At 35.3% G+C, this 26,644-nt stretch overlaps 1 protein-coding gene across 2 annotated transcripts in view; it reads right to left on the reverse strand.

Moving 5' to 3' along the window:
* Positions 1–315: 315 nt before the first annotated feature.
* nr1i2 (nuclear receptor subfamily 1, group I, member 2) overlaps positions 316–26,644 on the reverse strand; it is a 35,808-nt gene continuing 9,479 nt past the window's right edge. The window contains exons 1-9 of one of the 2 annotated variants that reach the window (XM_077216748.1): positions 13,988–14,094; positions 12,409–12,441; positions 10,955–11,085; positions 10,069–10,238; positions 8,979–9,256; positions 8,717–8,862; positions 3,865–3,981; positions 3,360–3,465; positions 316–3,273 (exon numbers count right to left, since the gene is read on the reverse strand). In XM_077216748.1, coding sequence (XP_077072863.1) covers positions 3,129–3,273; positions 3,360–3,465; positions 3,865–3,981; positions 8,717–8,862; positions 8,979–9,256; positions 10,069–10,238; positions 10,955–11,078 — 1,086 coding nt within the window. In that variant the 5' untranslated portion in view covers positions 11,079–11,085; positions 12,409–12,441; positions 13,988–14,094 and the 3' untranslated portion in view covers positions 316–3,128. Of the gene's footprint in view, positions 3,274–3,359; positions 3,466–3,864; positions 3,982–8,716; positions 8,863–8,978; positions 9,257–10,068; positions 10,239–10,954; positions 11,086–12,408; positions 12,442–13,987; positions 14,179–26,644 lie in introns of those variants that run through there. The other variant, XM_077216746.1, reaches the window with a different exon arrangement.

Genomic DNA, 26,644 nt, shown 5'->3' on the forward strand with positions numbered 1-26,644 from the left:
GGTACTGTAATTTGCATTAAATAAAGAGTAGGATAGCTTGGAAATGACCCTGCATTTGCCATGTGTCTTTCTTTTCACAGCCCAAAATGTGTCTCATCTCAAATTAATTCCATTTAGATTAAATTAAAGTTCAATTAAATGTTTCTTTTTTTTTCCCTCTCCACTCTTGCTTTGTGTTTAAATGTGATTCTGGTAAGTGCCTAGGTTCAAATTAAACGTATACGGTAACTTGAATGCATTTTATGTTGCTTTAGCTAAAAGCATCTGCCAAATGCATAAAAAATATGAATGGGAAAAAAAATGTGCACACTGCCATTTGGGGTTTTGTAAGGTTTATTTATTTTTTAAATTAATACTTTTATTCAGCATTTAATAGATGCATTTAAAGTTTAAAAAAAAATTCAAAAATAAATGCTGTTGTTTTAAATGTAATCAAATAACCCTGAAAGAAATGGTGTGCTGCTTATTATTTTTGTGGAAACCATGATGGTTGCCACAAAAATAATAAGCAGCACAACTGTTTTCAACATTGATAAATGTTTCATGAGCATCAAATCATCACATTAGAATGATTTCTGAAGGATCATGTGACACTGAAGACTTGAGTAATGATGCTGAAAATACAGCTTTGCATCAGGAATAAATGTTAAACAATTTTAGAATATATTACAATAGGAAACAGTTATTTTAATCTGTAGTAATATTTTGCTGCAAAATTGTACTGTATATTTAATCAAATAAATGCAGTCTTGGTGAGCTTATGGCACTTGTTTCAAAAACATTAAAAATTAAACAGTAGTGTACATTATGAGCGAACCATTATGATTTACACAATGTTTATATGATTTACACAATTACACAGTAAACGATTCCGCAGACATTCTCATACAATTTTGCATTTATTTTCCTGAGAGGGTCATATATGTCTCACATTGAAAAATAACCACTGTCAAGAGAAAAAACCCTGAGTGTACTGTGTAGTAAATATTCATGTTATGACAAGTTTCCTTATCATTTTGCTGGCAGGATGAAATAATTGCTTAATCTACACAAAATAGCAACTTGAAGGCATTTTCAAAAAAGTTTGAGCTTTACGTTGATACCTAATATCTGAATCCTCTGCTTTTATTTGTAGCAAATATGTGAAAGACTCCGTTGGAAAAATACTGCACATCTAGTTTGGACCCCGAAACATCTGCTCTACATTGTCATGTGTCACATCCACATATAACACTAGCTCACAATCTACACATTGATTCTCATTAAGTGTTTAAGTGACAGAACCAAGTGTTTAGTTAAAGAACCAAAAAAAGTTCCAAATGACCTCTAAATGCTATTCTCATGTCAGTTCAGGAAAATCTGAAAACCTGAAGTGAAAAAGTTTACTCTAAAACTTTCAAAAGGCAGTCACTTCTCAAGAAAGTGTCTTCAAATTTCAGAGATTCTTCAAAATTGTAGACATTCACGTTTTGCAAAATACAGTAAGCTTTGTTTCTAATATTCACAACAGAGATGAAATTACTAGCTATTACTATATACACACACACACACACACACACACACATATACACACATATATACATATATATACACACACACACATATACATATATATATATACACACACACACATATACATATATATATATATATATGTGTGTGTGTGTGTGTGTGTGTGTGTGTGTGTGTGTGTGTATATATATATATATATATATATATATATTGGTAACCAGTCACACATGACAGGGTGAATATAACGAAACCTAAAGAACATTATTCAGGTCCAGAAATTTCACTTAAAAATCAAAGATATTTTGACAAATATTTTGCATTAAAAACAATCTCATTACCATAAATCATAAAAAAAACATTATCATTTCTGTAATGAAAGCCCTAAAAAAATCCTCTTTCCTTTTCATTTTGGAGAGTAAAATATGACCTGAACATGTTCTTTATGAGATTCATAACTCCTTAAGTACTTACATACTTGTCTTGTCAAATATAGCTACTAAAATATCTGTTATATAACCTGAACACCATTTCCACTGTTTTACATTTAAACACAAACAATAAATAAACAGATTTGTCAAGACATACAGCAGGTAATTTACACAGTGTGCATCTTAGTATCATATTTTCATTTTTATAATTTGTGATCTCTGCTGCAATAGCTAACATAATATTATATAATAATAATCTCTTACAGCATCTTACCCAGCAAAGCTTATGAGGTAACACTTTCCCATAAGGTCCCATTAATATTTGTTAGAGTTAGTTAATAAAAATACAACAGTTACTAAATAATACTAACAGATACAACTTTTTGTTTTCATGATGTGTTAGTAAATGTTGAAATTAATATGCTTTCGAAGTATTAATAAATGCTTTAGGTAGTTAGTTCATGTTAACTAATGGAACCTTACTATAAAGTGTTACCCTTCATGACAAAAAGGGTTTCTTGGAAGTCGATTCTTGGTTACACTTAATTTGAAGGTGTCTTTGTTACAGTGTAATTATACATATAAGTACTGAGGAATCTTAATTAAGAACATGTACTTACTATAGGGTTAGGCATTTAATTGTACATAATTTACTGTTATTACTACAGTAAGTACATGTAACGTGTAACAAACACTAAAATAAAGTGTTACCAAATCTTGCGTTTACACGACACCGATGTGCTAAAAACGGAAACGTTTTTCACGTACAGACGACAACGAAAACGGAGACAATATCGGGTTCGCTTTTAAAACCAGAAAAAACCCGTTTTCACTGTTGTCGTGTAAATGAATGGCCAAAACGCATTACAAGTTTTACGTTTTTAAATCGGTGTCGTGTAAACGATTGCCCCTTAATCTAAGCCCACATTTCAAGCTTCATTCATGCAGTATATGTAAGAGATAAAGCAGTAATGTGCCATCCTACATCTGCTTATGAACCACAGAGATTGTTCTTTCGCGAAAAGGTTCCGAAAAAAAAAAGACTGCTTGTCAGATAAACTCAAACACAATTACATTACGTTTAGTAACAATTTCACGATTACCGTGTGCTGCTGTTCAGTAGTTCATCATCAGTAGTCACCGCCCTTGTCCTAGCAAGTTTTGACTAGTCTTTTAATCTTCCGTGTCCTAGATGCCGTCTTTACTTATGATTTCCAACAAAAGCGGTGACACTTCAGGCTGAATGTCCTGGATTTTCAGCATCTGTTTTGTGTACTCTTCGTTCATACTCCTCATCTCGGTCAGGCACGCCATGATCTTTGGGAACAGCAGACTAGCGGGAGGAGAAGGTTAGACTGAAAGTGTAATCAAAGGAAACGTTTTCCTGAAGAGATGGCATGAAAAAGAAAGCATGCTTACCGTTTCTCTGGCTCGGCCCTCTTTGCCTCGATGTAGGTCTTCAGGGTGAGAGCTAGTGTTTCCTGGTTACGGTCGACCACATTGTGATGCGTCACACCAGGGCGATCTGTGGACGAACACACACGTGAGAGGTTAAAGGGATAGATCGCTCAAAAAATGAAAGTTCTGTCCGCACTTACTCACCCTCAAGTTGTTCCAAACATGTATGAGTGTTTTTGTTCTGCTCAACACAAAAGAAGATATTTTGAAGAATGTTGGTAACCAAACAGTTTCTGGTCCCCATTGACTTCCATAGTACGCAAAAAAAAAAAAAACAGAAACTGTTTGGTTACCAACATTCTTCAAAATATCTTCTTTTGTGTTGAGCAGAACAAAAACACTCATACATGTTTGGAACAACATGAGGGTGAGTAAGTGCTGACAGAACTTTCATTTTTGAGTGATCTATCCCTTTAAATAGCGGCTCATGTGTGATTGTGTGTATGTTGAGCTTCATCTGAGGTACCTGGTGAGAAGAGCGAGATGGCCAGCATCAGCACATACTCCTCTTCATGCAAGTGCAGCTTGCGCAATGTGTAATGGAAAATCATCATAGGGTCCAGCAGATGGTGCTGAAAACCAGCTGTCCGGTGGAGGAGGAATGCAGGAACACATGACAGAAAGAAGAAAGTGTAAAAAAAGCAGCAGATTGATGAATGACGTATACTTGCAAACTGCAAATGCGATACATGCTCATCTAAGATTAATTTACTTTTTGTTTACATTTCAATTTAAGAGGAAAACATTTTAAGGAGAACAAGCATACTGCAAGTTTTGTTATTGTTATTGATTAAAATCGTTTTTAGTTAAAATTAAGATGAAATTAAATAAAATACAAATATAAATACTAGATGAAAGACGTACACTTAATAAACGTAATATTAGAAATGTTGACTTGACAACTAACTTAAAATGAACTAACTAAAAATACTAAAACTGAAATAAAAATAAATGAAAGTTAAATAGAAATATTAAAGGAAAAATAACAACTACTAAAGTTTGTTTTTAAATTTTTTTTGTTACAAATTTGCAACAATTCAAATGAAAACTGAAAAAAATTATAAAAGAATATAAATAAAAGCTAATTCAAAATATTTAAAAAAATACTATCATAGTATAAAAATACTTAACACTAATGAGATTTCTCTTATAGCACAGGAGTCCTAAGTTATATTTAATTGAAGCATTAAGCACCTGCTTTAGATGTTAAATAATAATAAAAATGTGCATAGCTCAAATTATTTGGTCTTGCAAGAATGAGATGGGAAATGTTTAAGTTCATTAATAAAATAAAAATAAAAAGTAAAATAAAAATGTGCATGGTTCAGGTCATTTGATCTTGGAAGATGGGAAATGTTTAAGTTAATATTCAAATATCGGACTTCATTAACTTATTTAGTACTTTAGTACAGAGGATTTACACAAATATGTTCATTTGAACTCCATTTAATCTCGTTGCAGGCTATAGGAGAAGCATTTGAGACCTTACAGGGGTTTTGTTTGTGATTTGTCCCCTATGGCTCACGTCTACATGGTTTGAAGCAATGCAAGGGTTCATTAAATGGATGAGCTGTTGTGAATGACAGCTGTAAGAATTTGGTTGTCAGGGTGATGACATAGTAGGACATTCAATTCAGAATTAATTCTAAGGCCAATTAAGGACTGTTGAGATCGAGAGCAATTAGTAGCTTAAGAAGTGGCATTTCATTACATTTTGACTATGAAAACCTCACAGCCTTGAGAAGCAAATATAAAGAGAAAATCAAGGATGGATTGGACTTTTTAATTATGCCACCATGGGCCCTTGTTATGCCACATACAGAGTCCTTATGAAAGGGCCACATTGATGTTACAGAAAGAAAAGAGATGCTTATGGTGACTGTAAGCTGTGGAAATGCTACAGACAAGTTGAAGTACTACTATATACAGTACATGCATACACAAAATATGCATTATATGGTCTTAAGCTTTTAATATGATCATTTATTTGTCTCTCTGAGATCTACTTAAAAAAAGAAAGTATTTTTACGACTATTTTAGTTCAAATAAGGTCAAAACAACCTTTACATTAACTGGGATGTGGATTTACTGTTGGGTTAAATAGTTTTCAAAATACAGTACAGACATTTTCAGTGTAAAAAAAAAAACTATTTCAACTAAAAGCTGTTTTTTCTCTTTTTTTCTTCTTTTGAACTTTCTATTCATCAAAGAATCCTGAAAGAAATCACCATTTCCCCAAAAATAATTAAGCAACATTGATAAGAAATGATTTCTGAAGGATCACGTGACACTAAAGACTGGAGTAATGATGCTGAAAGTAATCTCTGATATATGTAATGTGTGCATTATTTTTCTAATAATTCAACGGCCTGAAGTCAATTATTCCGCTTATACTACAGTTACCACACCTTGAAACATGTTCAGATGATGCATGTCAAACGTTTGTCAAGTTTATGTCATTAAAACGCTCTTGTATGTAGGACTAATTTGTTACGCATCTAATCTCATGTCTCAGTTGCTAATTCCAAAACGTCATTTTAGAGTTAGTAACGGAGGTTTGAGCCACTGATAGCAGACTAATGCAGTTATTAGTGCAATTATTAGAGAGACAGAGAGAGGTTGCAATAATGAGACAGAAAAGCATGTGCGTCAATATTATTTAATTTATTTATTAGGCCATTTATTTATTTGATATTGGCCTATTAATAGGCTAATAACAAAAAACCCTTGCAGCAGGACTATCTATTTATGCATATTCAGTTTAATTTCTATCGATTATAGATAGGACTATATGCTTTATTTGTTCAAATTAAACTGTGCGTTTCCATTGATTGTGAAGTTAGACATCGAAAATGGCAGATCAAGCGCATGGGGCTGCATGTTAGCAGAGGGTTTTAATCCTGGTGATCCTTGGCTTGATTTTCGTTTGTATTTTTGTTTCCTGAGAGTATCAAGCTCCATTTCTTTCTTTCTTTAGCGGAAGATGCCCAGTAGCTTCACAGGCTTGTTTCACACTTGTGCCCTGTGACAGACATGATCTATCAAAAAGTGATATGGAACGGTAATGCGGTCAAGACCTGCCTGGAACTACTTTAGCCGTGCGTCTCCCTGAAAATAATTGCACACCTTAGAACGTTCTCAACCAATCAGAATCGAGCATTCAGCAGCCCTGTAGTATACATTTATTTTAATGTAAGTACATAGAAGTTAAAGACCTAATATATGGTGTGACCAAAATATGCTATAAAATAAGATAGTTGAAGTCATAAATAAGCATAAAGTTTATATGCACAATCCCATTTAAAGTAATGAAAAAGCCAATAAACGCACACCGACTGATGCATGTATTAAAAACTGCAGGGCAGGAAGCACTTCCAGAAAGAGCTTCATAGAATCATTTTAAAGAAAGCCTGGCTATTCTGTTTTTCGCTCTATCTCCCTCATTACCTTCAGATATATTCCCTGCTGTGCTCCTAACACCTCTCTTGCACTGACTCCTTCCTCCTGTGTTTTCCTCCTCCTCTTTCTCTCAGCTTGAGTGAGGGCAGAGACCTTTTCACTGTCTCTTAAAGTGGTCCTGCTTTCTTTCCTGCTTTGTGTGGTTATGGTTCCCTGGCTTTCTTCTTTTTAAGCATAATGCTATGTTGTACTTACAATATACACTGAGTGTAATGAACATTAAAATGCTAATGCACAATACAAAAGCCTTCCTTTATACCTGATAAAAGAATCCAGATTTATTATCCACTGCTTTACATGTAAACATGGGAAACCATGGGAACCTTTGGTTAGTAATAGGTCAGGGACTGACTAAGTAGGGACTAGTGCTGTGTGATGGTAGAAATGCGGGTTCTGTCATATACTGTTTATATATATATATATACACTGTAGTAGATATTTGTTTAGAAATTACACATGATAGCGATGAAGATATATGGAGTAACGTGAACATAGAGAACATGTGTCCCAAACAAGCCAGGACGAGGAAGAGCTTGTCATTTAGGGATGTTGTTAAATTCCGCTTTTTATTTATGACATGTAGTGTAGAGTTGCCATGCAACATCACAAGGTGCAGCATTAATGTGACTCATCCAAACAGAAATTAGTTGCATCCGTTTTATAATAATTTTTTTTTTTTTTTTTTTAGCTGAGTCATTTTTTCACTTTTCTTTAGTATTGAATTAATTTTTTTGCTGATTGTCCAGAAAGGTACGAACTGATCTACAGACTTCAGGGTCACATATTCCTTTAGAAATGATTCTTATATGCTGATTTGCTGCTCAAGAAACATTTCTTATCATTATCAATGTTGTGCCGCATCCTTCCCTCGGGTCAATTTGACCCGAAAATCATTTTGTAAATTAAAAAAAAAAAATGAGTGTTCATCAGAGGGGTCCAAGACCATAGGACTTTTGTCGCACTTGAACCACGAATAAAAAAAAAAAAAAAAGAGTGCATAGATTCGAGGAGTTTTGTGGTTGAAATTTAAAAAAAGTAACTAATCCTTCCCTTAGGAATGAATGCAATCCAAGGAATTCTTCAGTATCAGTAGAGATAGAAAAACCTAAAAATGCTCAAAATGCAAACTAAAAATGCTAAAACTTTACCAAAAAATTATTGAATAATGTCTACACATGTATCTGAATGCATTCTGAAGAGAAACTGACTTTAGGACCCAGTGGAACAGCTCATTTGCTTCAAATAGTGCTATAAGGCCAAGTGTGGCAAGAGTCATAAAATATTATGTTATATCATTTTTTTTCCACAAGAGGTCCGCAAAGACACCCAATGTAAGATATTTTGAGCTGAATTAAAATGGTTATGCATGAAATTGTGAGAGTTGAATTTAAGTTGAAAGAATGTGAGGAATGTGCTTAAATTACTATTTATTTATTATTTATTGATGAAATCTAGTAATTTAAAGAAGAAAAAAAAATATATATATATATATAATCAAAATGAAATAAAATAAGCTTTCTTATTTAATTATTGTATAATTTAGGGTTTCGGGTCATTTTGACCCGTGAGGGAAAGATGTGTTACAAAACGCGAGGGTTAATATTTTCGTTAACCCTTTTTTCATTTTGTGATTAATAGAACGCTCTAAAGAACATCATTTATTTAAAATAGAAATATTTGTAATATTATGAATGATTAATTTAATGCATCCTTGGTGAATAGAAAAAATTATTTCTTTAAAGATTTTACTGACCCTAAAACTTCTGACCTGCAGTGTATACAGTTTCTGTGATTTTGTTTACACCCACCCTCAGCCTAACCTGACCCCGAGGTTCCTGGAAACCTGTGCAGACGCTCACCTCGCATGGCATCATCCAGGCAGTACTGCAGCGGCCCGCACTCCCAAATGCCTGTCACCTCATTAAAGAACATGTTGAAGTGAATCAGAATAATCTCAAAGGTAGCGCCCTTCAGCAGAGAGATCTGGTCCTCTATGATCAGATCCCTGTCGAAAACACAACTTCATTATAGACTTGTATGAGTCAAGCTGCTTGATTAAAATAGCAATGAGCAAAGAAACCTTGTCTTGTTTATATCAGGTGTAAGTGGGCCCGTATTCACCTGAACATTGCAAGCATCTTGCTGAAGTTGATTACATTCTTGATCATGTACGTGGTGAGGTCTGTAAAATGTGGCAAAGAGGTGAAAATGGCACCTTTAAGACACTTCTCTTTATTCTCTCTCTGAAAGCTGGAGGAAGGGGATGAGAGGGAGGCGAAGCTGGCGGTCCGCTGCACTGCATCTTCAGGCGGTGATTTATGCAGGATTGCGTAAGAGTATCTGCCAGTTTTTGGTTCTCCACTGTACTCAGACTTGGATTTTTGATCCGGATTTAAAGGCTGCGGACATAAAACCACTGATAAAGACTGACAGTACTCATAGAGATGTATTTCAGGGGTTGAAGGACTTTTATGTTATTAAAGTCGAGTCGACTAGTAGCTGATGTCGACATTAATAAACAAATAAGCCTGAGCCTCGAGCTGAGACTCGAACACAGATGTGGCATATGGCACATAACAGCTTATTTTTATCAGTTATTTTGGCTTTGGGTCGTTATATTTCTCACAGATTTCTGCTCATTCTAAATCAGATATAGATTAATAAGTAGCACAGTAAAGATCACATTTATATGAATGCATTAGTGAGAGAGCGATATCGTGTGTGAATTACTTCTACCTGGCAGCATCTCTGTACTAATAGTAATACTGTGGGTTTTAGTTACTAATAAATTTATATGCAAGAACTTTTTAGTTTCTAAGCTATATTATTGATAAATCACAGAACAGTGTTGACAATACATTTCTGCACTCCTGAATGATTCTGTGTTAGAAGGGCGATAAACTTACCCGTACAATAAGCAGTTTAAAACGTGCATTCACACGATCAGTTTTGAGCATCCAGATGGTATAATCAAACGTATTTTGTGGAGTATGCATTTATTTGCCATTTTAACTGTTGGAAACGGAGCGTAAAAGTGGACTTCAAAGATTTCTTATCCTGTTGCGCCCTCTATAGGCCATGATCAGCAACTATTCTACGTCAAGCTTAAAGCGCCATGGCAGAGAATTAAAATCGACTAGTCTGTGCAACCGCTAGAAGATACATTGGTCAGGATCTCAATCAGACAAACTAAATAAGGTAAATATGTTACCCGGAATTGAATGAATTGGGCGCAAGTCATGTCGAAGGTCTTTTGATGTGCAGTGAGCAGCTCCTCTATGACAGTTTCCTGTTGAGGAGAGAGCATTACGGGCTCCTCATGCATCTTCTTCCTCTTGATCTGCATCCTCCGCTTCTCCACGGCCTCATCCGACATGATCACTGAGGAACAGAACCACAGGAGTCAAAGTTTACACAATATATAGACAATGAGGTATACAGTGCCGTTCAAAAGTTTGGGGGCGGTAAGATTTTGTAATGTTTTTGAAAGAAGTCTTACTCTGTAACATTATAAATGTATTTTCTGTCACTTTTGATTAGTTTAATGCGTCCTTGATGAATAAAACCATTTTTATTATACATTAAACATGCTTAATATATTACACATTAGGGGTGCAACAATATATCGTGTCACAATATATCGCGATTTTAAGAAACAGTCATTTTTTTTGTTAACCTTTTATCATATGCTTGAAGTATCGCAATAATATCGTGACTGGGTTAAGTGATAAGGTACATCTGCAGAATATTATATTAAAACGGCTTTACAACCGTATGCAGTCTAGAGACTCATCCAATCTAGAACAAATTATTTGGGGGAAGAACTGTTCATCATTCTACTATTATTAGGATAAAAAATGTACCCATTAATCTATTTGTGGTTAACTATTAAATATAAATATAACCAAAATAACATTTCTGTCTTTAATCAGGTAGATGCTGCTAATTCATAACAGAATATGGCGCTCTCATTGATTTAATCTGCCATGAAGGTCCTTGGGGGAAAAAAAATGGCTAAAGTGGTGTGTGAACAATATGCTCTGTGTGAGAGCAGCCATCAGTTAGGGAACATGAAAAGTAGGACTCAATTAACTTACGCTCCCTCTTCATGCCGATTGAGAGGCATTTCTGGAGACGACAGGACTGGCACTGTCTCCTGTTGCTCTTGGTGATGACGCAGGCATTATGAAACGGGCAGCTGAGCTGTGCGGGTCGCTTCATGGCACGCCTTATAACAGGAACACACAAACACAAAGTGAATCACACTGATGCACCGACTGTAGAATAAATAAGATGCCACAAGATACGTGCACGACTGTCTACCAGTGCCAGACATTAACTTAATTAATTTTTTCTAACCACAGAACAGACTGCATGCTGCCATGTCTATTTATCAAATGCTACAATTAAATTGAATAAATTGAGGAATGCCACAAGGACTTTTTGACCACTCATTTTAAATATCTTTCAGTGGCATGCTGGCATTTCGTTACAAACCTGCATGACCCACTTTCTGTGGACCACAGAAGATAACTTGACAAACATTTCAACACAATTTGTTTTTGTCCATACAATGAAAGTCAATGGGGGTCCAAAACACCACTGGACCAATTTGACTTTCATTGTATGCGCAAAACACCCACATTCTTTAAAATATGTGTTCCACAGAATAAACCATAGTAAATTATGACAGAATTGTAATTTTTGGGTGAAATATTCCCTTAAGTGCTTTCCCTGCTGTCTATTAATTATGACAGAAAGATCAGCAATGTGAACGGGTTTCTTATATTGTTTTCTGAAAAATATTCTATTTGTACAAGTATATTCTCAACATGCATGTTCTGTTTTGGTTTCATTTTCACGGTGTTTCTTGTCCTCTTTTTTCCCTGGTTGTTTTGTGTTCCTAGTTGTTTCCATGGTTGTTAATTAAGTTGTTCTGTTAATGATCTCCCCCCTGTGTATTATTTAAACCCTAAGTTCTGTCAGTTTCTTTGTCCAGTTTTGTTTGTTTGGTGGTTTTGCTATTATTCCTAAGTTTGCCCTGTAGTTTCCTCAGTATATAATTAAAGATTGACCTTCATATTATCTACCGTCGTGCACTTTATTGCCGCAACCCCACTGTGACACCAGCATTGTGCAAATGTTGTGAAATATGCTGAAAGCACCCTGGGAAACAAACAATTACTGTACGAATGCAGTTGAACGCACAAAATTCGTTGTGATGCGTCTGGGTTGGTCACAAAATGTGCTACTGTACCCTATAATTATTTTCTCTTTTCAAGTTCGCTTTCATAATTTTGATCCAAATCACAACAGTCAAAAACAGAATGATGATTGAATGGTTTTTAAAAGCTCTGTGTACATCCTGAAGGTCATATTTCACATTTCCTGTTTAGGAGGAGAACAATTTCGCCAAGGCTTATATGAAAACTATTTGACACATACATATTAATAAACAAATCCCTAATGTCCTCTGCCATGTTTTGTTCCTACTGGTTGAGTTAAAGTGCTAGTTCACCCAAAAATGAAAATTATGTCACAATTTACTCACCCTCATAGCATTCCAAACTCTTATGATTTTCTTCTGTTGAAAACAATAGGAGATTTTAATCGAGTTCATGGATTAACAGTGTCACATAAGACACTTGTTTTAACCGCTTTATATTTTATAATAATTTTATGTATTTTAGAGTTTTAATAGGTTAAAATGTTGTCTAAGTCATTTTAGTCCTCTTATTATTTTAAATGTGTATGCATTTAAATGTTACTGGGTCTGCCTGTCATGTGAGTGATCACATGACAGGAAACAGGAAGTCGACCAGCATGTAGGTGGCAGGACGCCAGTCAAACTGAGGTCAGAAACACAACAACTAACTAGTGATCACCCACTTGCTGGATGCAAATGAACTCCACACTGATGATGTGAAGTTCGATTCATTTCCGCGAACCGGTTCTTTTGGACAGTTCGTTTAGAAGAACCAGTTCAAAAAAACTATTCATCGGTTCGTTAAGCAATGATGTCACTACACATTTCTTTTCTAACAACTCAGTGCCATGTTATATCAATGAAACATTCAAGTAAGTTCATTTGTGTCACGCATATTAAAATTTTTTTATAAAAAGTTATTTGTGTGAACGCATATTGCTGATAATTGCCTTTCATTCCCTAAGGGTTAATGGTGTCTGTGGTCACGGTTTCATTCGCGGACCCTTTATGTTGAATACGCCTGACCAATATTGAGTAGCCTATATCTTGGATAAGATTCCAAACCTATAGCACACATTACAGACATTGATGCACAAACGCGGATATTTTCTACATGTCTTAAGTATATAGAAAGAATAATCCAGTCTTATTAACTCCTTGATTTCGCTTAAGAACAAAAAAAAATCTGCATGCACTATAAACCAAAGTAAAATTCAGGTTTTTCCATGTTTTAATAAAAATTTAGGGCTTTTTAATAAAACTTGACAGAAGAATATTACCATTACGTGCATAGTATCGTCAACTACCTCATCAGACAAACTTCGACAGTTGGTTGAAGCGGCTCTTTTTGAGTCGGGTGTTCTACTTCAGCCGTGTGTCTTACATCATCAACCTTAAACTAAAGTTGGATTTAATTTGACTAGTGAACCGGCTCGATCGGTTACTTCCTGATAACCGGCTCAAAAGAACAATTTGTTCAAGAATCGAACATCACTACTACACACTTTTAACAGCCTACGTTTTTCTAGTTTTATTGTGTTGTTTTAAGTTTCACATTTGAATATTGTAAATACACTTTATTTATTCACTTTATTACTGTTGTTCATCTCATCTTTTTAAACACTCCCAACCTCACAGTTTATTCAGACCCCATTTTTAACTCTAACTAACTGAACCGAATAGGATTGTTACAGAGAACAGTGAAATATAGCACACAATTCATATGGACTACTTTATTGACAGCCTCTCTTACAGTAAAAAAATAAAGTAATAATAAAATAGCAGTGCAGATGTTCTGCTAAATATCTCCTTTTGTTTTCCACAGAAGAAAGAGGGTAATACAGGTTTGGCACGGCATGAGGGTGAGTAAATTATCTTCAATTACAACAATTACAGCAGCTGAGAAATGTCTGTTTGCACACACCTGAAGAAGCCTTTGCAGCCCTCACAGGTCATGGCGTTAAAGTGGTAGCCTGTGGATTTGTCACCGCATACTTGACAAATTTTAGGCTCATCATCCTCCTCGGTTTCTTCCTCAGACCCATCACCGTGTCCCGAGTCGCCCAGGGGAGAAAGCTCCTCCAATTCTTTACTCATCCTGATCTGAAGTAAGCACTGCAACACAAGGCACAAGCCAATAAATCACACATACGGCTCATTACCACCCGTATGTTTGTTATGTCAACACATAATATGAATTCATGCAGAGATTAGTTGAATAGTAAATAAAAAAAACTGAAAACCAAAAACTGCTGAACATCCACAAATAGGCTACATTTAATAAACTACTAGCTACATATTTATTTCAAATGATTCTGAAGAAGTAATATGCTGATGGTTATGGTGAACAAATACCATTAAACCCTACAGTATTACGACCACAATCACTGTACTGCACTACTGTTAATACCAGCTCCTGATTTAATCTTAACCATATTGCACATCCTTATAATATTTGCAAAACCTCAGAATCTGCCTCCAGCAAACAATATCCAGAGAATTATATTTGCACTGCCTCAGTACAGAATGGTAATATTCTGAATTGCCTTGGTCGACTCATTTCACAAACAGCAACTTTGCATTTGCCTATTTATATATATATATATATAATCTTATCAATGACAAGGGCGCTTGATGGAAAATAGCATTTTTCATTAAATTGTAATATTTAAATTATGGTAATATTAGCACATATTATTTAAATATATGTTTGCACTCTATTGACTCTAACTCTATTTGAACTGGTTCTTAAAGGACAGAAAAGAAGAGAGAATGCGACTGCCATTATACTCAATCTATAAAACGATTCAAAAGCGTATTGTAATGAAAATATCTTGAACTCTTTTCATTTCTGTTAAGAAAGAGATCAAATTGTTAAATGGTCTGACACTGATTCATTCCTCTTATGATCCACCTGTACCTAAATGCCTTCTTTAATTTCATTTCTATTAAGACAAGACAATGTTTTAAACTCACAAATATCACATCCACACTTCACACAAATAACAATATCTAAACAACCTTCCCAACTAACCTGTTTGAACATTCAAAAGATAAAGTCACAGTGAATAAAACATGTAGCAATCATCACATAACCATTCCACAGTTAGTTGCGTGTAGGCTCACGGCTGTGACTTTAAAATGTGTTCAAAGTTCAGGAAACATACCCTTTGTACGATCCGTGTAACGCAGAAATCATGAGTGTGTCCTCCAGGGCAAGACCTTTATCCTAAACAAGCCATTGAAAGAACACAGCGCATGCACTCACACACACATGCCAAAGAAAGCTGAATTTATGTGTTGCCATGGTATCCACATAGGACCACCAAGCATTGGTCAAGTCAGACTCCCTCTATAAGCCATAATCCTGACGTGCAGCAGCATATATATGATTATGGTTGGGTGAAGGTTCATGTCTCATTACAGATGAAAAAGAAGACACAAAGTGAACTATTATTTATTTTTCTTCGTCTTATTATTAGTACATTTTTATCATATTGAATAAAATAGCCAATTTGTTGTTACAAATAATTTATTTAATCATTTTAATTTAATTTGGAAAAAAAAGATGTATTTCATTTTAAATGTCAAATCAAAGACTTATGTAATAAATTAACATTTAAATTTATTATTTTAGCAGAAGCATTTGTTCAAGCAAATTACAAATTAGAATATATTAATAGAATATCATAACAGAAATTGTAACATTATAAATGTCTCTATTGTTATTATTATTATTAATAATAATAATAGTATTAAAAACATTTATAATGTTACAAAGGATTTCTATTGCAAATGAATGGTTTCTTGAGCAGCAAATCATCACATTATAATGATTTCTGAAGGATCATGTGACACTGAAGACTGGAGTAATGATGATGAAAATTGAGCTTTGCATCACAGGAATAAAATAAATTTGAATATTCAAATAGAAAACAGTTATTTTAAATTGCATTACATTTACAAAATCTTACCCACCCTAACATTTTTCGACTGCAAACTTAATAATTAGGCGAACAATTAGTCAATTAATCCGAGGGAGAAAACAATAAAAGAACTGCAGCAGCCACACCAAATATCGATTGTATACTACAGTAGTAAAATGCTATGTGGGAAAGTATGTAAAAGTGCAAAACAACAGAGAAGGTTTAGTTAAATTGATTAGTTGGTAGGGAGAATCTGACAACTTTTTTGGCTGCTCATAAATGCGAAATAAATTCCCATCTACCAACACAATTTTAAAGGGACAGTTCACTCAAAGAGATTTGAGAGTGGTTAAGTAAAAAAGAAAGTGGATAACTTAAAGGGTAACTAAACACAAAAACAACTTTTTTTTTTAGTTAATGATCTGTAAGAGTGGAGCTTCATAAATGCTGTTCATTGACGCGAGTACATTTTTTGACATTTGGGATTAAAGTGTTTTAATTCTACAATAAACGTCTGAGTGCTGCCCTCTTCAGGTTGAACGGTGGCTACTGCAGTTGAATTTTCCTATTGGAAGTTGTGGTACCCTCTGACGTCAGAGCACGTTTAAAGCACATAAAAAGAACATGAGCTTATCATCATTTCTGTTGTTGTTCCAGCCGCGACGTCGCAGAAATAGAAACCGTTTCTAAAGTAGAATCATCGCGTGTCGCCGTCGCGGCTGGTTAGAACAAGAACTCTGATTACCATGAAAAAGATCAATTTTATGGTGTTGTCGCAGGGTCGTGTCGCGTCGTGTCTGGTTAGGACATGGTGTTAGGCCTATGTCTGTTGTGATGCATTCATAATAAATTAATGCCTCATATGTTGTTTGCTCATCTAGATATAATTTTATATATGGGTCAAAATCACTATAAAGTGCCTTTGGTGTCCTCATCAGAACATAATGCAAAATAATACAATTCGGAGGTTTTATGATAAATCAATAAATATTTACACACAAAGAAGTACAATGATAAATCTCTTGAAATGTGTTTTAATCGTTTTATACCATTTACTTTGATTGGATGTATGTGACTTTGCATGTCCCACACACTGCTCAGCTAACTTCCAGTGAGTATAAAAAGTGGTTAAATGACACAAAATACAAATATTTTTTTCAATATTCTTATTTTTCAGTATTCAAGTCTATTTGATCATTTATATGCTATTTTCATAATAATATTAAACATATGTGTACACATGTATGTTTAGTTTATTTGGGCTGGGGTGCCGTGGGGAAATAAATGCTACAAATGGGTGCCATGCTTTCAAAAAGTTTGGGAACCGCTGATCTAACTGATATCATAGCTTAACTTTACTGTCATTCATTTGGCCTTGACTAAAGCACCTCCTGTTTTATTTTCAGTTTCCAGTTTCCAAAGGAAGGCCACTAGACAGATTGGTGACAGAGTGTTGAAGTTCGTGATCCTAAAACCTTAAAGTCCCCTGTAGTCATTAATTGTATCCCTTGAAACTCATCTTTGATCACCAAAATTACATATTTGAAAAAAAAAATCTTAAAATAGCTTGAATGTAATTCTACACCCTTGCTTCATTTAGTAAAACCGGTAAACCGGTTCTATGAATATGCAAATTATCCCCGCCTCCACTCACTCACACCATCTCAGAGATCCACTCGTTGATGATCACACATAGTCGTGATTGGTTACAAGGTAGTTTGTAACATCAGAAACGCAACAGTGTTGACTTATGAATTTGCGCATGGTTTGTCTTAAAGCATATTAAAAACACCACATAGACATATAAACAACATTAAAGGATTAGTTCACTTTTAAAAAAAACTTTTGCTGATAATTTACTCACCCCCATGTCATCCAAGATGTCCATGTCTTTCTTTCTTCAGTCGAAAAGAAATTAAAGTTTTTGATGAAAACATTCCAGGATTTTTCTCCATATAATGGACTTCACTGGGTACCAAACGGTTCAAGGGTCCACATGACAGTTTCAGTGCAGCTTCAAAGGGCTTTAAACGACACCAGACGATGAATAAGGGTCTTATCTAGCAAAACGATAAGTCATTTCAAAAATAAATTAAAAAGTTTTAGTTTTATAAGCACAAATGCTCGCCTTGCTCTGTTCTGTGATGCGCGTTCGTGACTCTCCTGTTCGAACTCGATCATCAAAGTGAACAAATCTTTTTTCGAGTCATTTCGTTCGTTGAATGAACGAAAGGACTTGAAAAAAGATTCCTTCATTTTGATAAGATTCGCCCTTTGAAGCTGCACTGAAATGTAATTTGGACCTTGGACCGTTTGGTACCCCATGAAGTCCATTATATGCAGAAAAATCCTGGAATGTTTTCATCAAAAACCTTAATTTCTTTTCGATTGAAGAAAGAAACTTTCAAAAGTGAACTAATCCTTTAAATGCTTGATTTTAACTACAGGGGGACTTTTATGATAACAGTTCATGCAGCTGAACTCTGTAAGGTCAGCATAAGTTCATTCTTCTGGGTCCAGAGAGCAATAACCTGCTGGTTAAGTAATGTGCCTTTTCTCTGAGAGTGTTTCCTGTGCCTTTACACAATATGAGCAGAGGTTTTTATTCCTCCCCCACAGCTCCAATTACCCTTCTTCTTTTCTACTCAATCCCCACATTAGCAACGCCTCCACCCTTTCACTATTCACTTTCCCTTGTGATTAACAACACAGTAACCCACTACCCTCTGGATTGTTTGCATTGTGAAAATTAATTTTTGGAAAAAATCAACAATTCTTCTCCAAATTACAAAGGTAATTTTAATTTTCTTCATGTTTAATTAGCTAATTTGTAGGGATTGAAAAAAAAATTCAATTGTAGGGGATAAAAAAAATTCAACTAACATTAAAATGTAATGATTTTTAAATCTTTTTTTTTCATATTCGATATTAATTAATTTTAAACTGCTTTATTTTTAAGGGTGTGTGGGGGGGGGGGGGGGGTGGTCGATTCCTACAGTATAAGAATCGCTATTCTATCTTCTGCCGATTCGCATCGATTCACAAATGTCAAAAATCGATTTTCTTAAGCGTTAAAACCTCTAACTTCTCAGTACTACCTCAGAATCCTAATTCACAATCCCGAATTAGGTTCTCTTTCACAGCTTATTGTGCTTGAATGGTGAAATACACACATAATTATGTCAAAATGCACATTGTGTGGAGTATTCACATAAACAGTCTGTTAAATGTTTTACAGAATATAAACAGGAGAAAATCGGATGTGTAATAGAATATTAGATCCATGCATTCATTCTTAAAGGGACAGCAGCCTCATAAACTGTTGCTGTCTGATTTTAATAATAATAATTCATTACATTTATATAGCGATTTTCTCGGCACTCAAATCGCTTTACATGGAAGGTGGGAATCTCCTCCTGCTGGATTTTATAATAATGGATTATAATTAATAATATAATAACTGAATATTCACTCACTGCCTTTGACTGAATCACTTTTGTATCTTTAATATGAATCAATTTATATTTAATTCATACAGTGGAGATACAGGGTTTTATTTGTACATTTGATTATTCAATTTCTGTAGAATTTCTTACTACATGGTAAATAAACCTAGGCTACTGTACCTAAAAAAATAACTATTTATTTTTTTTCTATTGTATTTATCTTCTTTGTTCCTGTTTTTAATATCAAAAATAAAATAAAATTGCCTGCCTTGCTTTATTACAGAACAGTGCCAGTCATGTGTGTAATGACTGCATCAAGCTTAAATGGCATTTATTTTATAATATTGGGTTGATTAAAACGGGAAGAAAAACTAAATAAATTATTTAAATTTCAATGGGATCTTTGTCTTCAAGACCTATTACACCAGAGATATTCAATGGCAGCCAAATCCGGCCCGCCAAACATTTTCATCTGGCCCGAGGGCATACTGATTACGTGCAGGTCGCACATGCGCCTTGTATTGTTTTTGCATTAATTAATTTGTCCACAAGGTGGCAACAACTGACTCGGGCGGATGTTTCACAGTCGAAAAATTTAAATGAAGAGACGGAACAACAATAAAACTACGGGAGACCGCAACAACAACAACAACAGATGCCCGTATTGACAAACGCTTGTGTGAGAGTGTTAATAGATACCCGCAAGGACAAAGAGTACAAAGATATTGTCATCGGTTATAGCTTCTGGAGAGAAATAGCGCAGACACTGGACAAAGATACAACTTTCTAATGCTCATGTTGACCGACTATGTTCGCACCCATTATCAAATAGAGTATACTTTGAAAGGCTATGCGTTTGTACGCATGCTGAGCGTACAAAACCAAAGTATACTTTAGCCTTAACTCAAGTTCAGAGCAGGTGTGTATTAAACAGTGCTGATATATATGTATATATGTGATATATCGCATAAATGTCATAGTTAACTCGCAATTAATCGCATATTTTTATCTATTCTAAATTTCCCTTGATTTCTTTTTGTCCTTATTTTAATGCGCTTCTCACTGTTATAACATAAAAGCAAGCAGCTACTTCGTGCATGGTTTGGCATGACTTAATTCCTAAAAAGCTGACATCAGTTCATCGCGATCTCACACATCCCAGTCCAAGTGACTACAATCTTAAGTTTATCAAGCGACGAGAATACTTTTTGTGCGCAAAAACAAACATAAATAACGACTTTATTTCAACTATTAATTTCCTTATCTTTGGGCCTCTGGTCAGTTAGACTAGTGTAATTGCGTAGAGCTACGTCACACGTAGGCTCACTATTGGCCGACGCTGGTCATGTGGGTGATGCGTGTGACGTACAACAACAGAAGCTTACGCTGTTAAACTAGTAAACTGACTGAAGGCCTAGAGAGAAGGAAATGAATAGTTGAAATAAAGTCGTTATTTTTGTTTTTTTTGCGCACAAAAAGTATTCTCGTCGCTTGAAAAACTTAAGATTGAGCCACTGTAGTCACTTGGACTATTTTAACGATGTCTTTAATAACTTTTCGAGGCCAGCAAGTTCAATCCCTGAAGAAGCCTATGGAGGAGTATGGAGGAATGATCCAGCACCAACGAAGGTTTTACGGGGCTTGAACAACATGAGGGTGAGAATTTTCATTGTTGGGGGAACTAACCCTTTGAAATGGGTTTTTGTGTTAACGCCGTTAATAACGCGTTTAACTGACAGCATTAATATATATATATATACAATATATATTAGTGGTGGGCCGTTATCGGCGTTAATGTGCTGCGTTAACGTGAGACTCTTATCGGGCGATAAAAAAAATATCGCCGTTAATCTATTCTCAAAGTTGGGTTGGGATCATAAAATAGCTTTTTCGAATATCGTTATATTTTCGCGCAATTCCATGTGTAGCCTAGTATATTTGACATAATTGACGCCGCGCCTACTGTCACAGATCGCGCAGCAGGGTATTTTCCTGTCAGTGACACAAGGTGAATACTTTTACATGTTACGTTGGGCGACGTTCCTCTCGTTACTTTATTTAAATGCAATTACATGTTGTTAAATGAGTTTATTCCAAGCGCGCTGTATCTTTGTATGGGCTCAATTTACAAATGAATCACTCTTTTGAGTCGATTCTGTTCAAAGACTTCATCAAACAAGTTGGCAGATCTGTCTAAATCGGTTCGCGAATCAGTCTGATGATCTGTTCAGTGCCTCACGCACTGAATCGTCTGAAGCGCGTTCAATCATACTCGACTCAAAGTCGTAACAGGAAGATTTAAGAACATCAAGAGCGTTGGATGAAGTGGCTGTGGATCAACAGTTTAGTCTAGTGAAAGCAAATCTGCAAATGCATCATATTTTTGCCAGCGATGAAGATATTTATTAGTTGAACATCTTCGTAAGCTTTCTGTGAATGAATGATTCCACAGGACGAGACATTCGATTTCATTTCATTCAGGTAATACATTTTACAACCAAACAGATTATTACGGCACCGTGTTTTGGACATATACATTCATTTATAGGCTACAAAAAAACGCTTCAGAGCGTCGGCGCACTGGCAAAGGTTAACAGGTTAAATAAGCTACCATTGTGTACAGTTTATAAAATGAACACCCGCCATCCCGCGGTAATGTGGGTGTATTGCGCAGGGGCATAGTCACACGAATAGTTTACATTCATTGAAAACTAATTTGTTTAAAAAGGAGGAGGATATTGCCGGTAAAGGCAGGTTCACATAAAATCATTATGACATATGACATTATTTTTTGATCTAACGAGCATCTGGTTTGGCGATGCAAAAACGGACTGTAGCTAAGTCGTGCTTAAAAAAAACGACGAAAACATGTTACTTGTTCAATTAATAAACAGTTTTTTGATGACAAATCGCTAAAGATGAAATTGGCCTCCCTTTCTGTCATAGTGAGTGCGTTTTTTTTTTTGAAAGATATTCGACTTTTGCTCTATTGTCGAATGGCATTTTTGGCAGAAATTCACATCCCTACGCGAGGCGAACTATTCTCAAAGTCTTACTTTTAGTCATTATTTGGGTAGCACACATATTCTGAATGCCTTCGGTAGAATTCAAATGAGCCATATTAATCTAGATTAATTCCAAAATTACAGTGAGATTAATCTAGATTAAAAAATTAATCTATACCCACCTCTAATATATATATATATATATATATATATATATATATATATACACACACACACACACATATGCATTTGTCAAATCAAAATGTCTGATATGCCAAATGATCCAGTAAAATCTGTAATTTAACCCTTAATTTCTAAGTCAAAACCTCCTCATGTGGCTATGTGTCTATAGCTAAATCATGCACACATTAGCTCAATGTGGCCCTAATTAGATTTTCAGATGAAATCCAGTATAATTATATAAGGTTGTTACACACTTAACAGACTTCACCCAAGTGTTCTTCCTTGTGTCTAATTTTAACCATAGGCAGACAGAGCATATTTAAGTGTTCATTATTCGCAGGGCCTTGTCTACTGTGCACTCATTCACTTATTGAAGTGCTACACTGCATTTCATTGATCATTTATAGACCTCTGCTCTCTATGATGACATCATGGTGTACGCCTGAGGATTAAAAGTTCAACCTTAACCGTAATTTTACAAATTATGTTCATTATGGGGTTTAGGAAAGAAACATTTCAGGGAATATATTTAAACGCATTATATACACATTCCAAGAATTTTGAGATTAAAAATGCTGTAGATTCTTAGGATACATTAAAATTACCAGGAAGTTAAGTGTTATATAACCAGCTGTCAAACCTATTGAAATTATTTTGTTGGGGAGGGGGAGAGAGACAGGAAGAGAGAGAGAGACAGAGAGAGAGAGAGAGATGTAGGGGGAAGGGACACTCACTAAAGTCAGCCTGCAGTGACATCATACAGCTTTAGTAAAGGTGAAAATGCAGCGAGTCGTCATTACGCATGAGTGGTTTAATACATTGTAATTTTCATTTAAAGGTACACTATGTCATTTTTCTTTGTTAATGTTAAAAATTAACAAAATTTATAAAATGAGTCAATACATCATCAATCTTTATTCCAATATGTGTCTGACCCTGATTCACTATAGTGTGTGCACTATAAAAAAAATGCTGGGTTGTTTCAACCCATGTTTGGGACAAATATGGACAAACCAAAGCCCGTCTATGGCAAGCCTGGCCACTCCCTATTAAGCCCTATTGTACCGAATTTTGGTTGTAGTTCCACCAGAGTTCCACTGGGGGGCGATCGCCCTAAGTGCAAAATGAATGGGAGTCTATGGGGCTAGACGGCTAAATTTGTCTCTTTCACCCGATTGCCGTTAAGAAATCTCTGATTTGATTGTAGGTTTTGCAAGTTCAACATGGGTTATAGATCGAAAGTTGAATGAGCGAGTACTTAGAGGTGGGCGATATATCGTTTAGACGATAATATCCGAAATTGTTGTCTGGACGATATGCAAAATTGGGATATCGAATATTTCATAATTTGTACAATCCGACCCCCCAAACATGAAAAGAGCTGAAGGAAGTTAAAGAGAAAACAAATAATGCACACTATTACTTTCTAAACAATTATATGTAGCGATTTTAATACTTGTAGGGGTTTGTTTATTTTATTTTTTGTACAAAATCTCAATCGTTCCTCAATTGCACGAGATTAGCCTAAGCTGCTACTAATTTGCAATATACAACTACGAAGTTCTTACCTGTGTGTTATGACGTTTCTTAGGTTGAAGCAACAATCCAAAATCGTAAAGAGTAAAGCCGATGTACGATTACTAAAATAGCTGCTAGGTAGGGCTGGATGATTAATCGAAAAATAATCGAAACCGAAATTCAGAGCCTATAACGACGTAATTTTTCCATGTCGGTTATTTCGGTTTTTGAATCCTATTAATATTTCCGCCCACTGTGTGTTAATGTACTTTCCCCTTAAAACATATTACCGCGTGTGTAGTCACGTAACTCCGCCCCGTCCAGTCTACGACATTGAAGCAACATGAGCCCCTTTCACACAGCGCGTTGATCCCGGGAAATTGCCAGAACAAACACCTTCTGTGTGAACGCAAACACGACCCGGGATTGATGCCAGGCTGGGGACATATTTAACATTGCCGTGTCCAGTCCCGGAACGCGCACTGTGTGAACAAAAGCCGTAATCAATGCCGTGTCATGATGATGGCGCTAAGCCGGGATCGTTCGCCAGCGTGAAACGGTTCGTAATGCGCTAGTTTATGATCGAATCAGAGAAAAAAAAAGCACAAGCGTGGTTTCTCGAGAGAAATCGCAAGCTCATAAGGAAACTATAGACGCTGCTGGGACGTCACGTGTCTTTGCGGCTTGTGTGTGTCTGTGTGAACGCACTCTCTTGATTCCGGAAAATCACTGGCAGTGTGAATGAACCAAAGTCAAACGAACCCGGGTCAAATCCCGGGCCACTTTATCCGTGTATTTTCCGGAATCTCTGTGTGAAAGGGAACTCAAACACTGAGTCAACTCAGTAACAGGAGCCGCTTGTACCAAAGAAACACGCGAAAACAGAGAGAGACTGACAAACACCCAGCAACAAGTGCCTCCACTCCACAAAGCAGGTTTCGATAACACAAGCATTTACAAATGCTACACAATATGAAAAGGATTGGTTTTTTTTAGTTTAATACAAGTTATATTTTACTTTTAAGATGGCAATATTTACAATAATTTATTTTGTTTACAAAAAGAACTATTTTCTACATTTTTAGGAAACTTTCTTTTTACATTAAAACTTAATTACTTTTTTATAAGACGTTTTTATTTCAAGCATTGTATGCTTTGTTTGATTCAATTGTTTGAAATATTTAATAAGTAAGCATTAAAAGCTATCTGTGCGTTTCCTTATTTTAGAATCACATTTATTTTAGATAGGATTATGCATTCTTTCATTAAAAAAAATAACCGTGAACATATTTACAGTATAAGCCTTGCCAGTGACACATGAGAAAGATTTTTTTAAAAAATAATCGTTCAATAATCGTAACCGAGGTAACTTGTTCGTTTAATCGCGATTATGATTTTAGCCAAAATCGTCCAGCCCTACTGCTAGGAAAGGCAAGATATGCGTTGTTTGTGGGAAGTCTGAAGTTAAAAAGTTTTTCTTAAATGTCTGTGGAGTCCTCGAGTGGCGAGCGTCGTGATTGCATCATTAGAAAATTGCATTGTATAATGAGTCCAAAAGATGGAATACATTTTCCCAAGAGATCGGTTTGGTACGCATTACAAACCGAACCATTCCGGTGGTTGGACCATTTTTCCTGCCGACCAAAATCCGCGCTGGAGCGAACACCACGCAACATCAAATGGCAAATGAAATGAAAGCGGAACGAAACTCATTATTTTGTGCTTCACGGACCGTTTATCAGTTCGGACGAATATCAGTGCAGCGCGAGCCGATCTTGATTAAGCGACACAGTTACTACATAAGAGATAACCAAAGTAACCAAAGCATTTGAATTCGCCACTTAAGTAATAACATCGCTACGAGATCTAGTGAGAAGCGTTACAATTTCTTCGTTATTAACTGATCAAACAGCGCTGATGTGGAAACCAGGAGAAACATCGTTCCATGAATGAACTAGTTATAGGTTTTAAGTCCGCAGATCATTCACCATGGATTTAATGTAGTAACACTAACTTTTAACCATGGAAGTTTGGCAGAAATATTAAAATGCTTTCAAGTACGTCACACATCGTTTTCCAGCACTTCAAAACTCAAATGTTATATGTTATTTAAATGTTATTTTTAATGTGATGACCAAAACATTATTTGTTCATCCTTTCAAAGATTACCCCCATTTATAAAACTAAAAGTTTCAAGATGTAGGAAAACTCACACTTATTTAAACATTTTTTCTTTTTATAAATAGGAAATTTCTATGGCATTTCTTTATTTTTGCTGTATCGAAAACGTACCGAACCGTGTCACCACTGTATCGTATCAAACCGAACCGTGAATTTTGTGAACCGTTACACCCCTATTAAAAATATACAAGAACAATAAAGACTTCATTGAATAATATTTTATTATTTTAAAAAGTTTAGGAGTCTTTAAATTAATAATGGCTCATATCTTTATGTACTAGTAATTCTATACAATAATAGGTCAAATGCAGCAAGTCAAAAG

Source organism: Siphateles boraxobius, unplaced genomic scaffold (assembly GCF_051911475.1).
Source record: "Siphateles boraxobius isolate OS27281-9 unplaced genomic scaffold, OSU_SipBor_1 7, whole genome shotgun sequence".
NCBI lineage: Eukaryota > Metazoa > Chordata > Actinopteri > Cypriniformes > Leuciscidae > Siphateles > Siphateles boraxobius.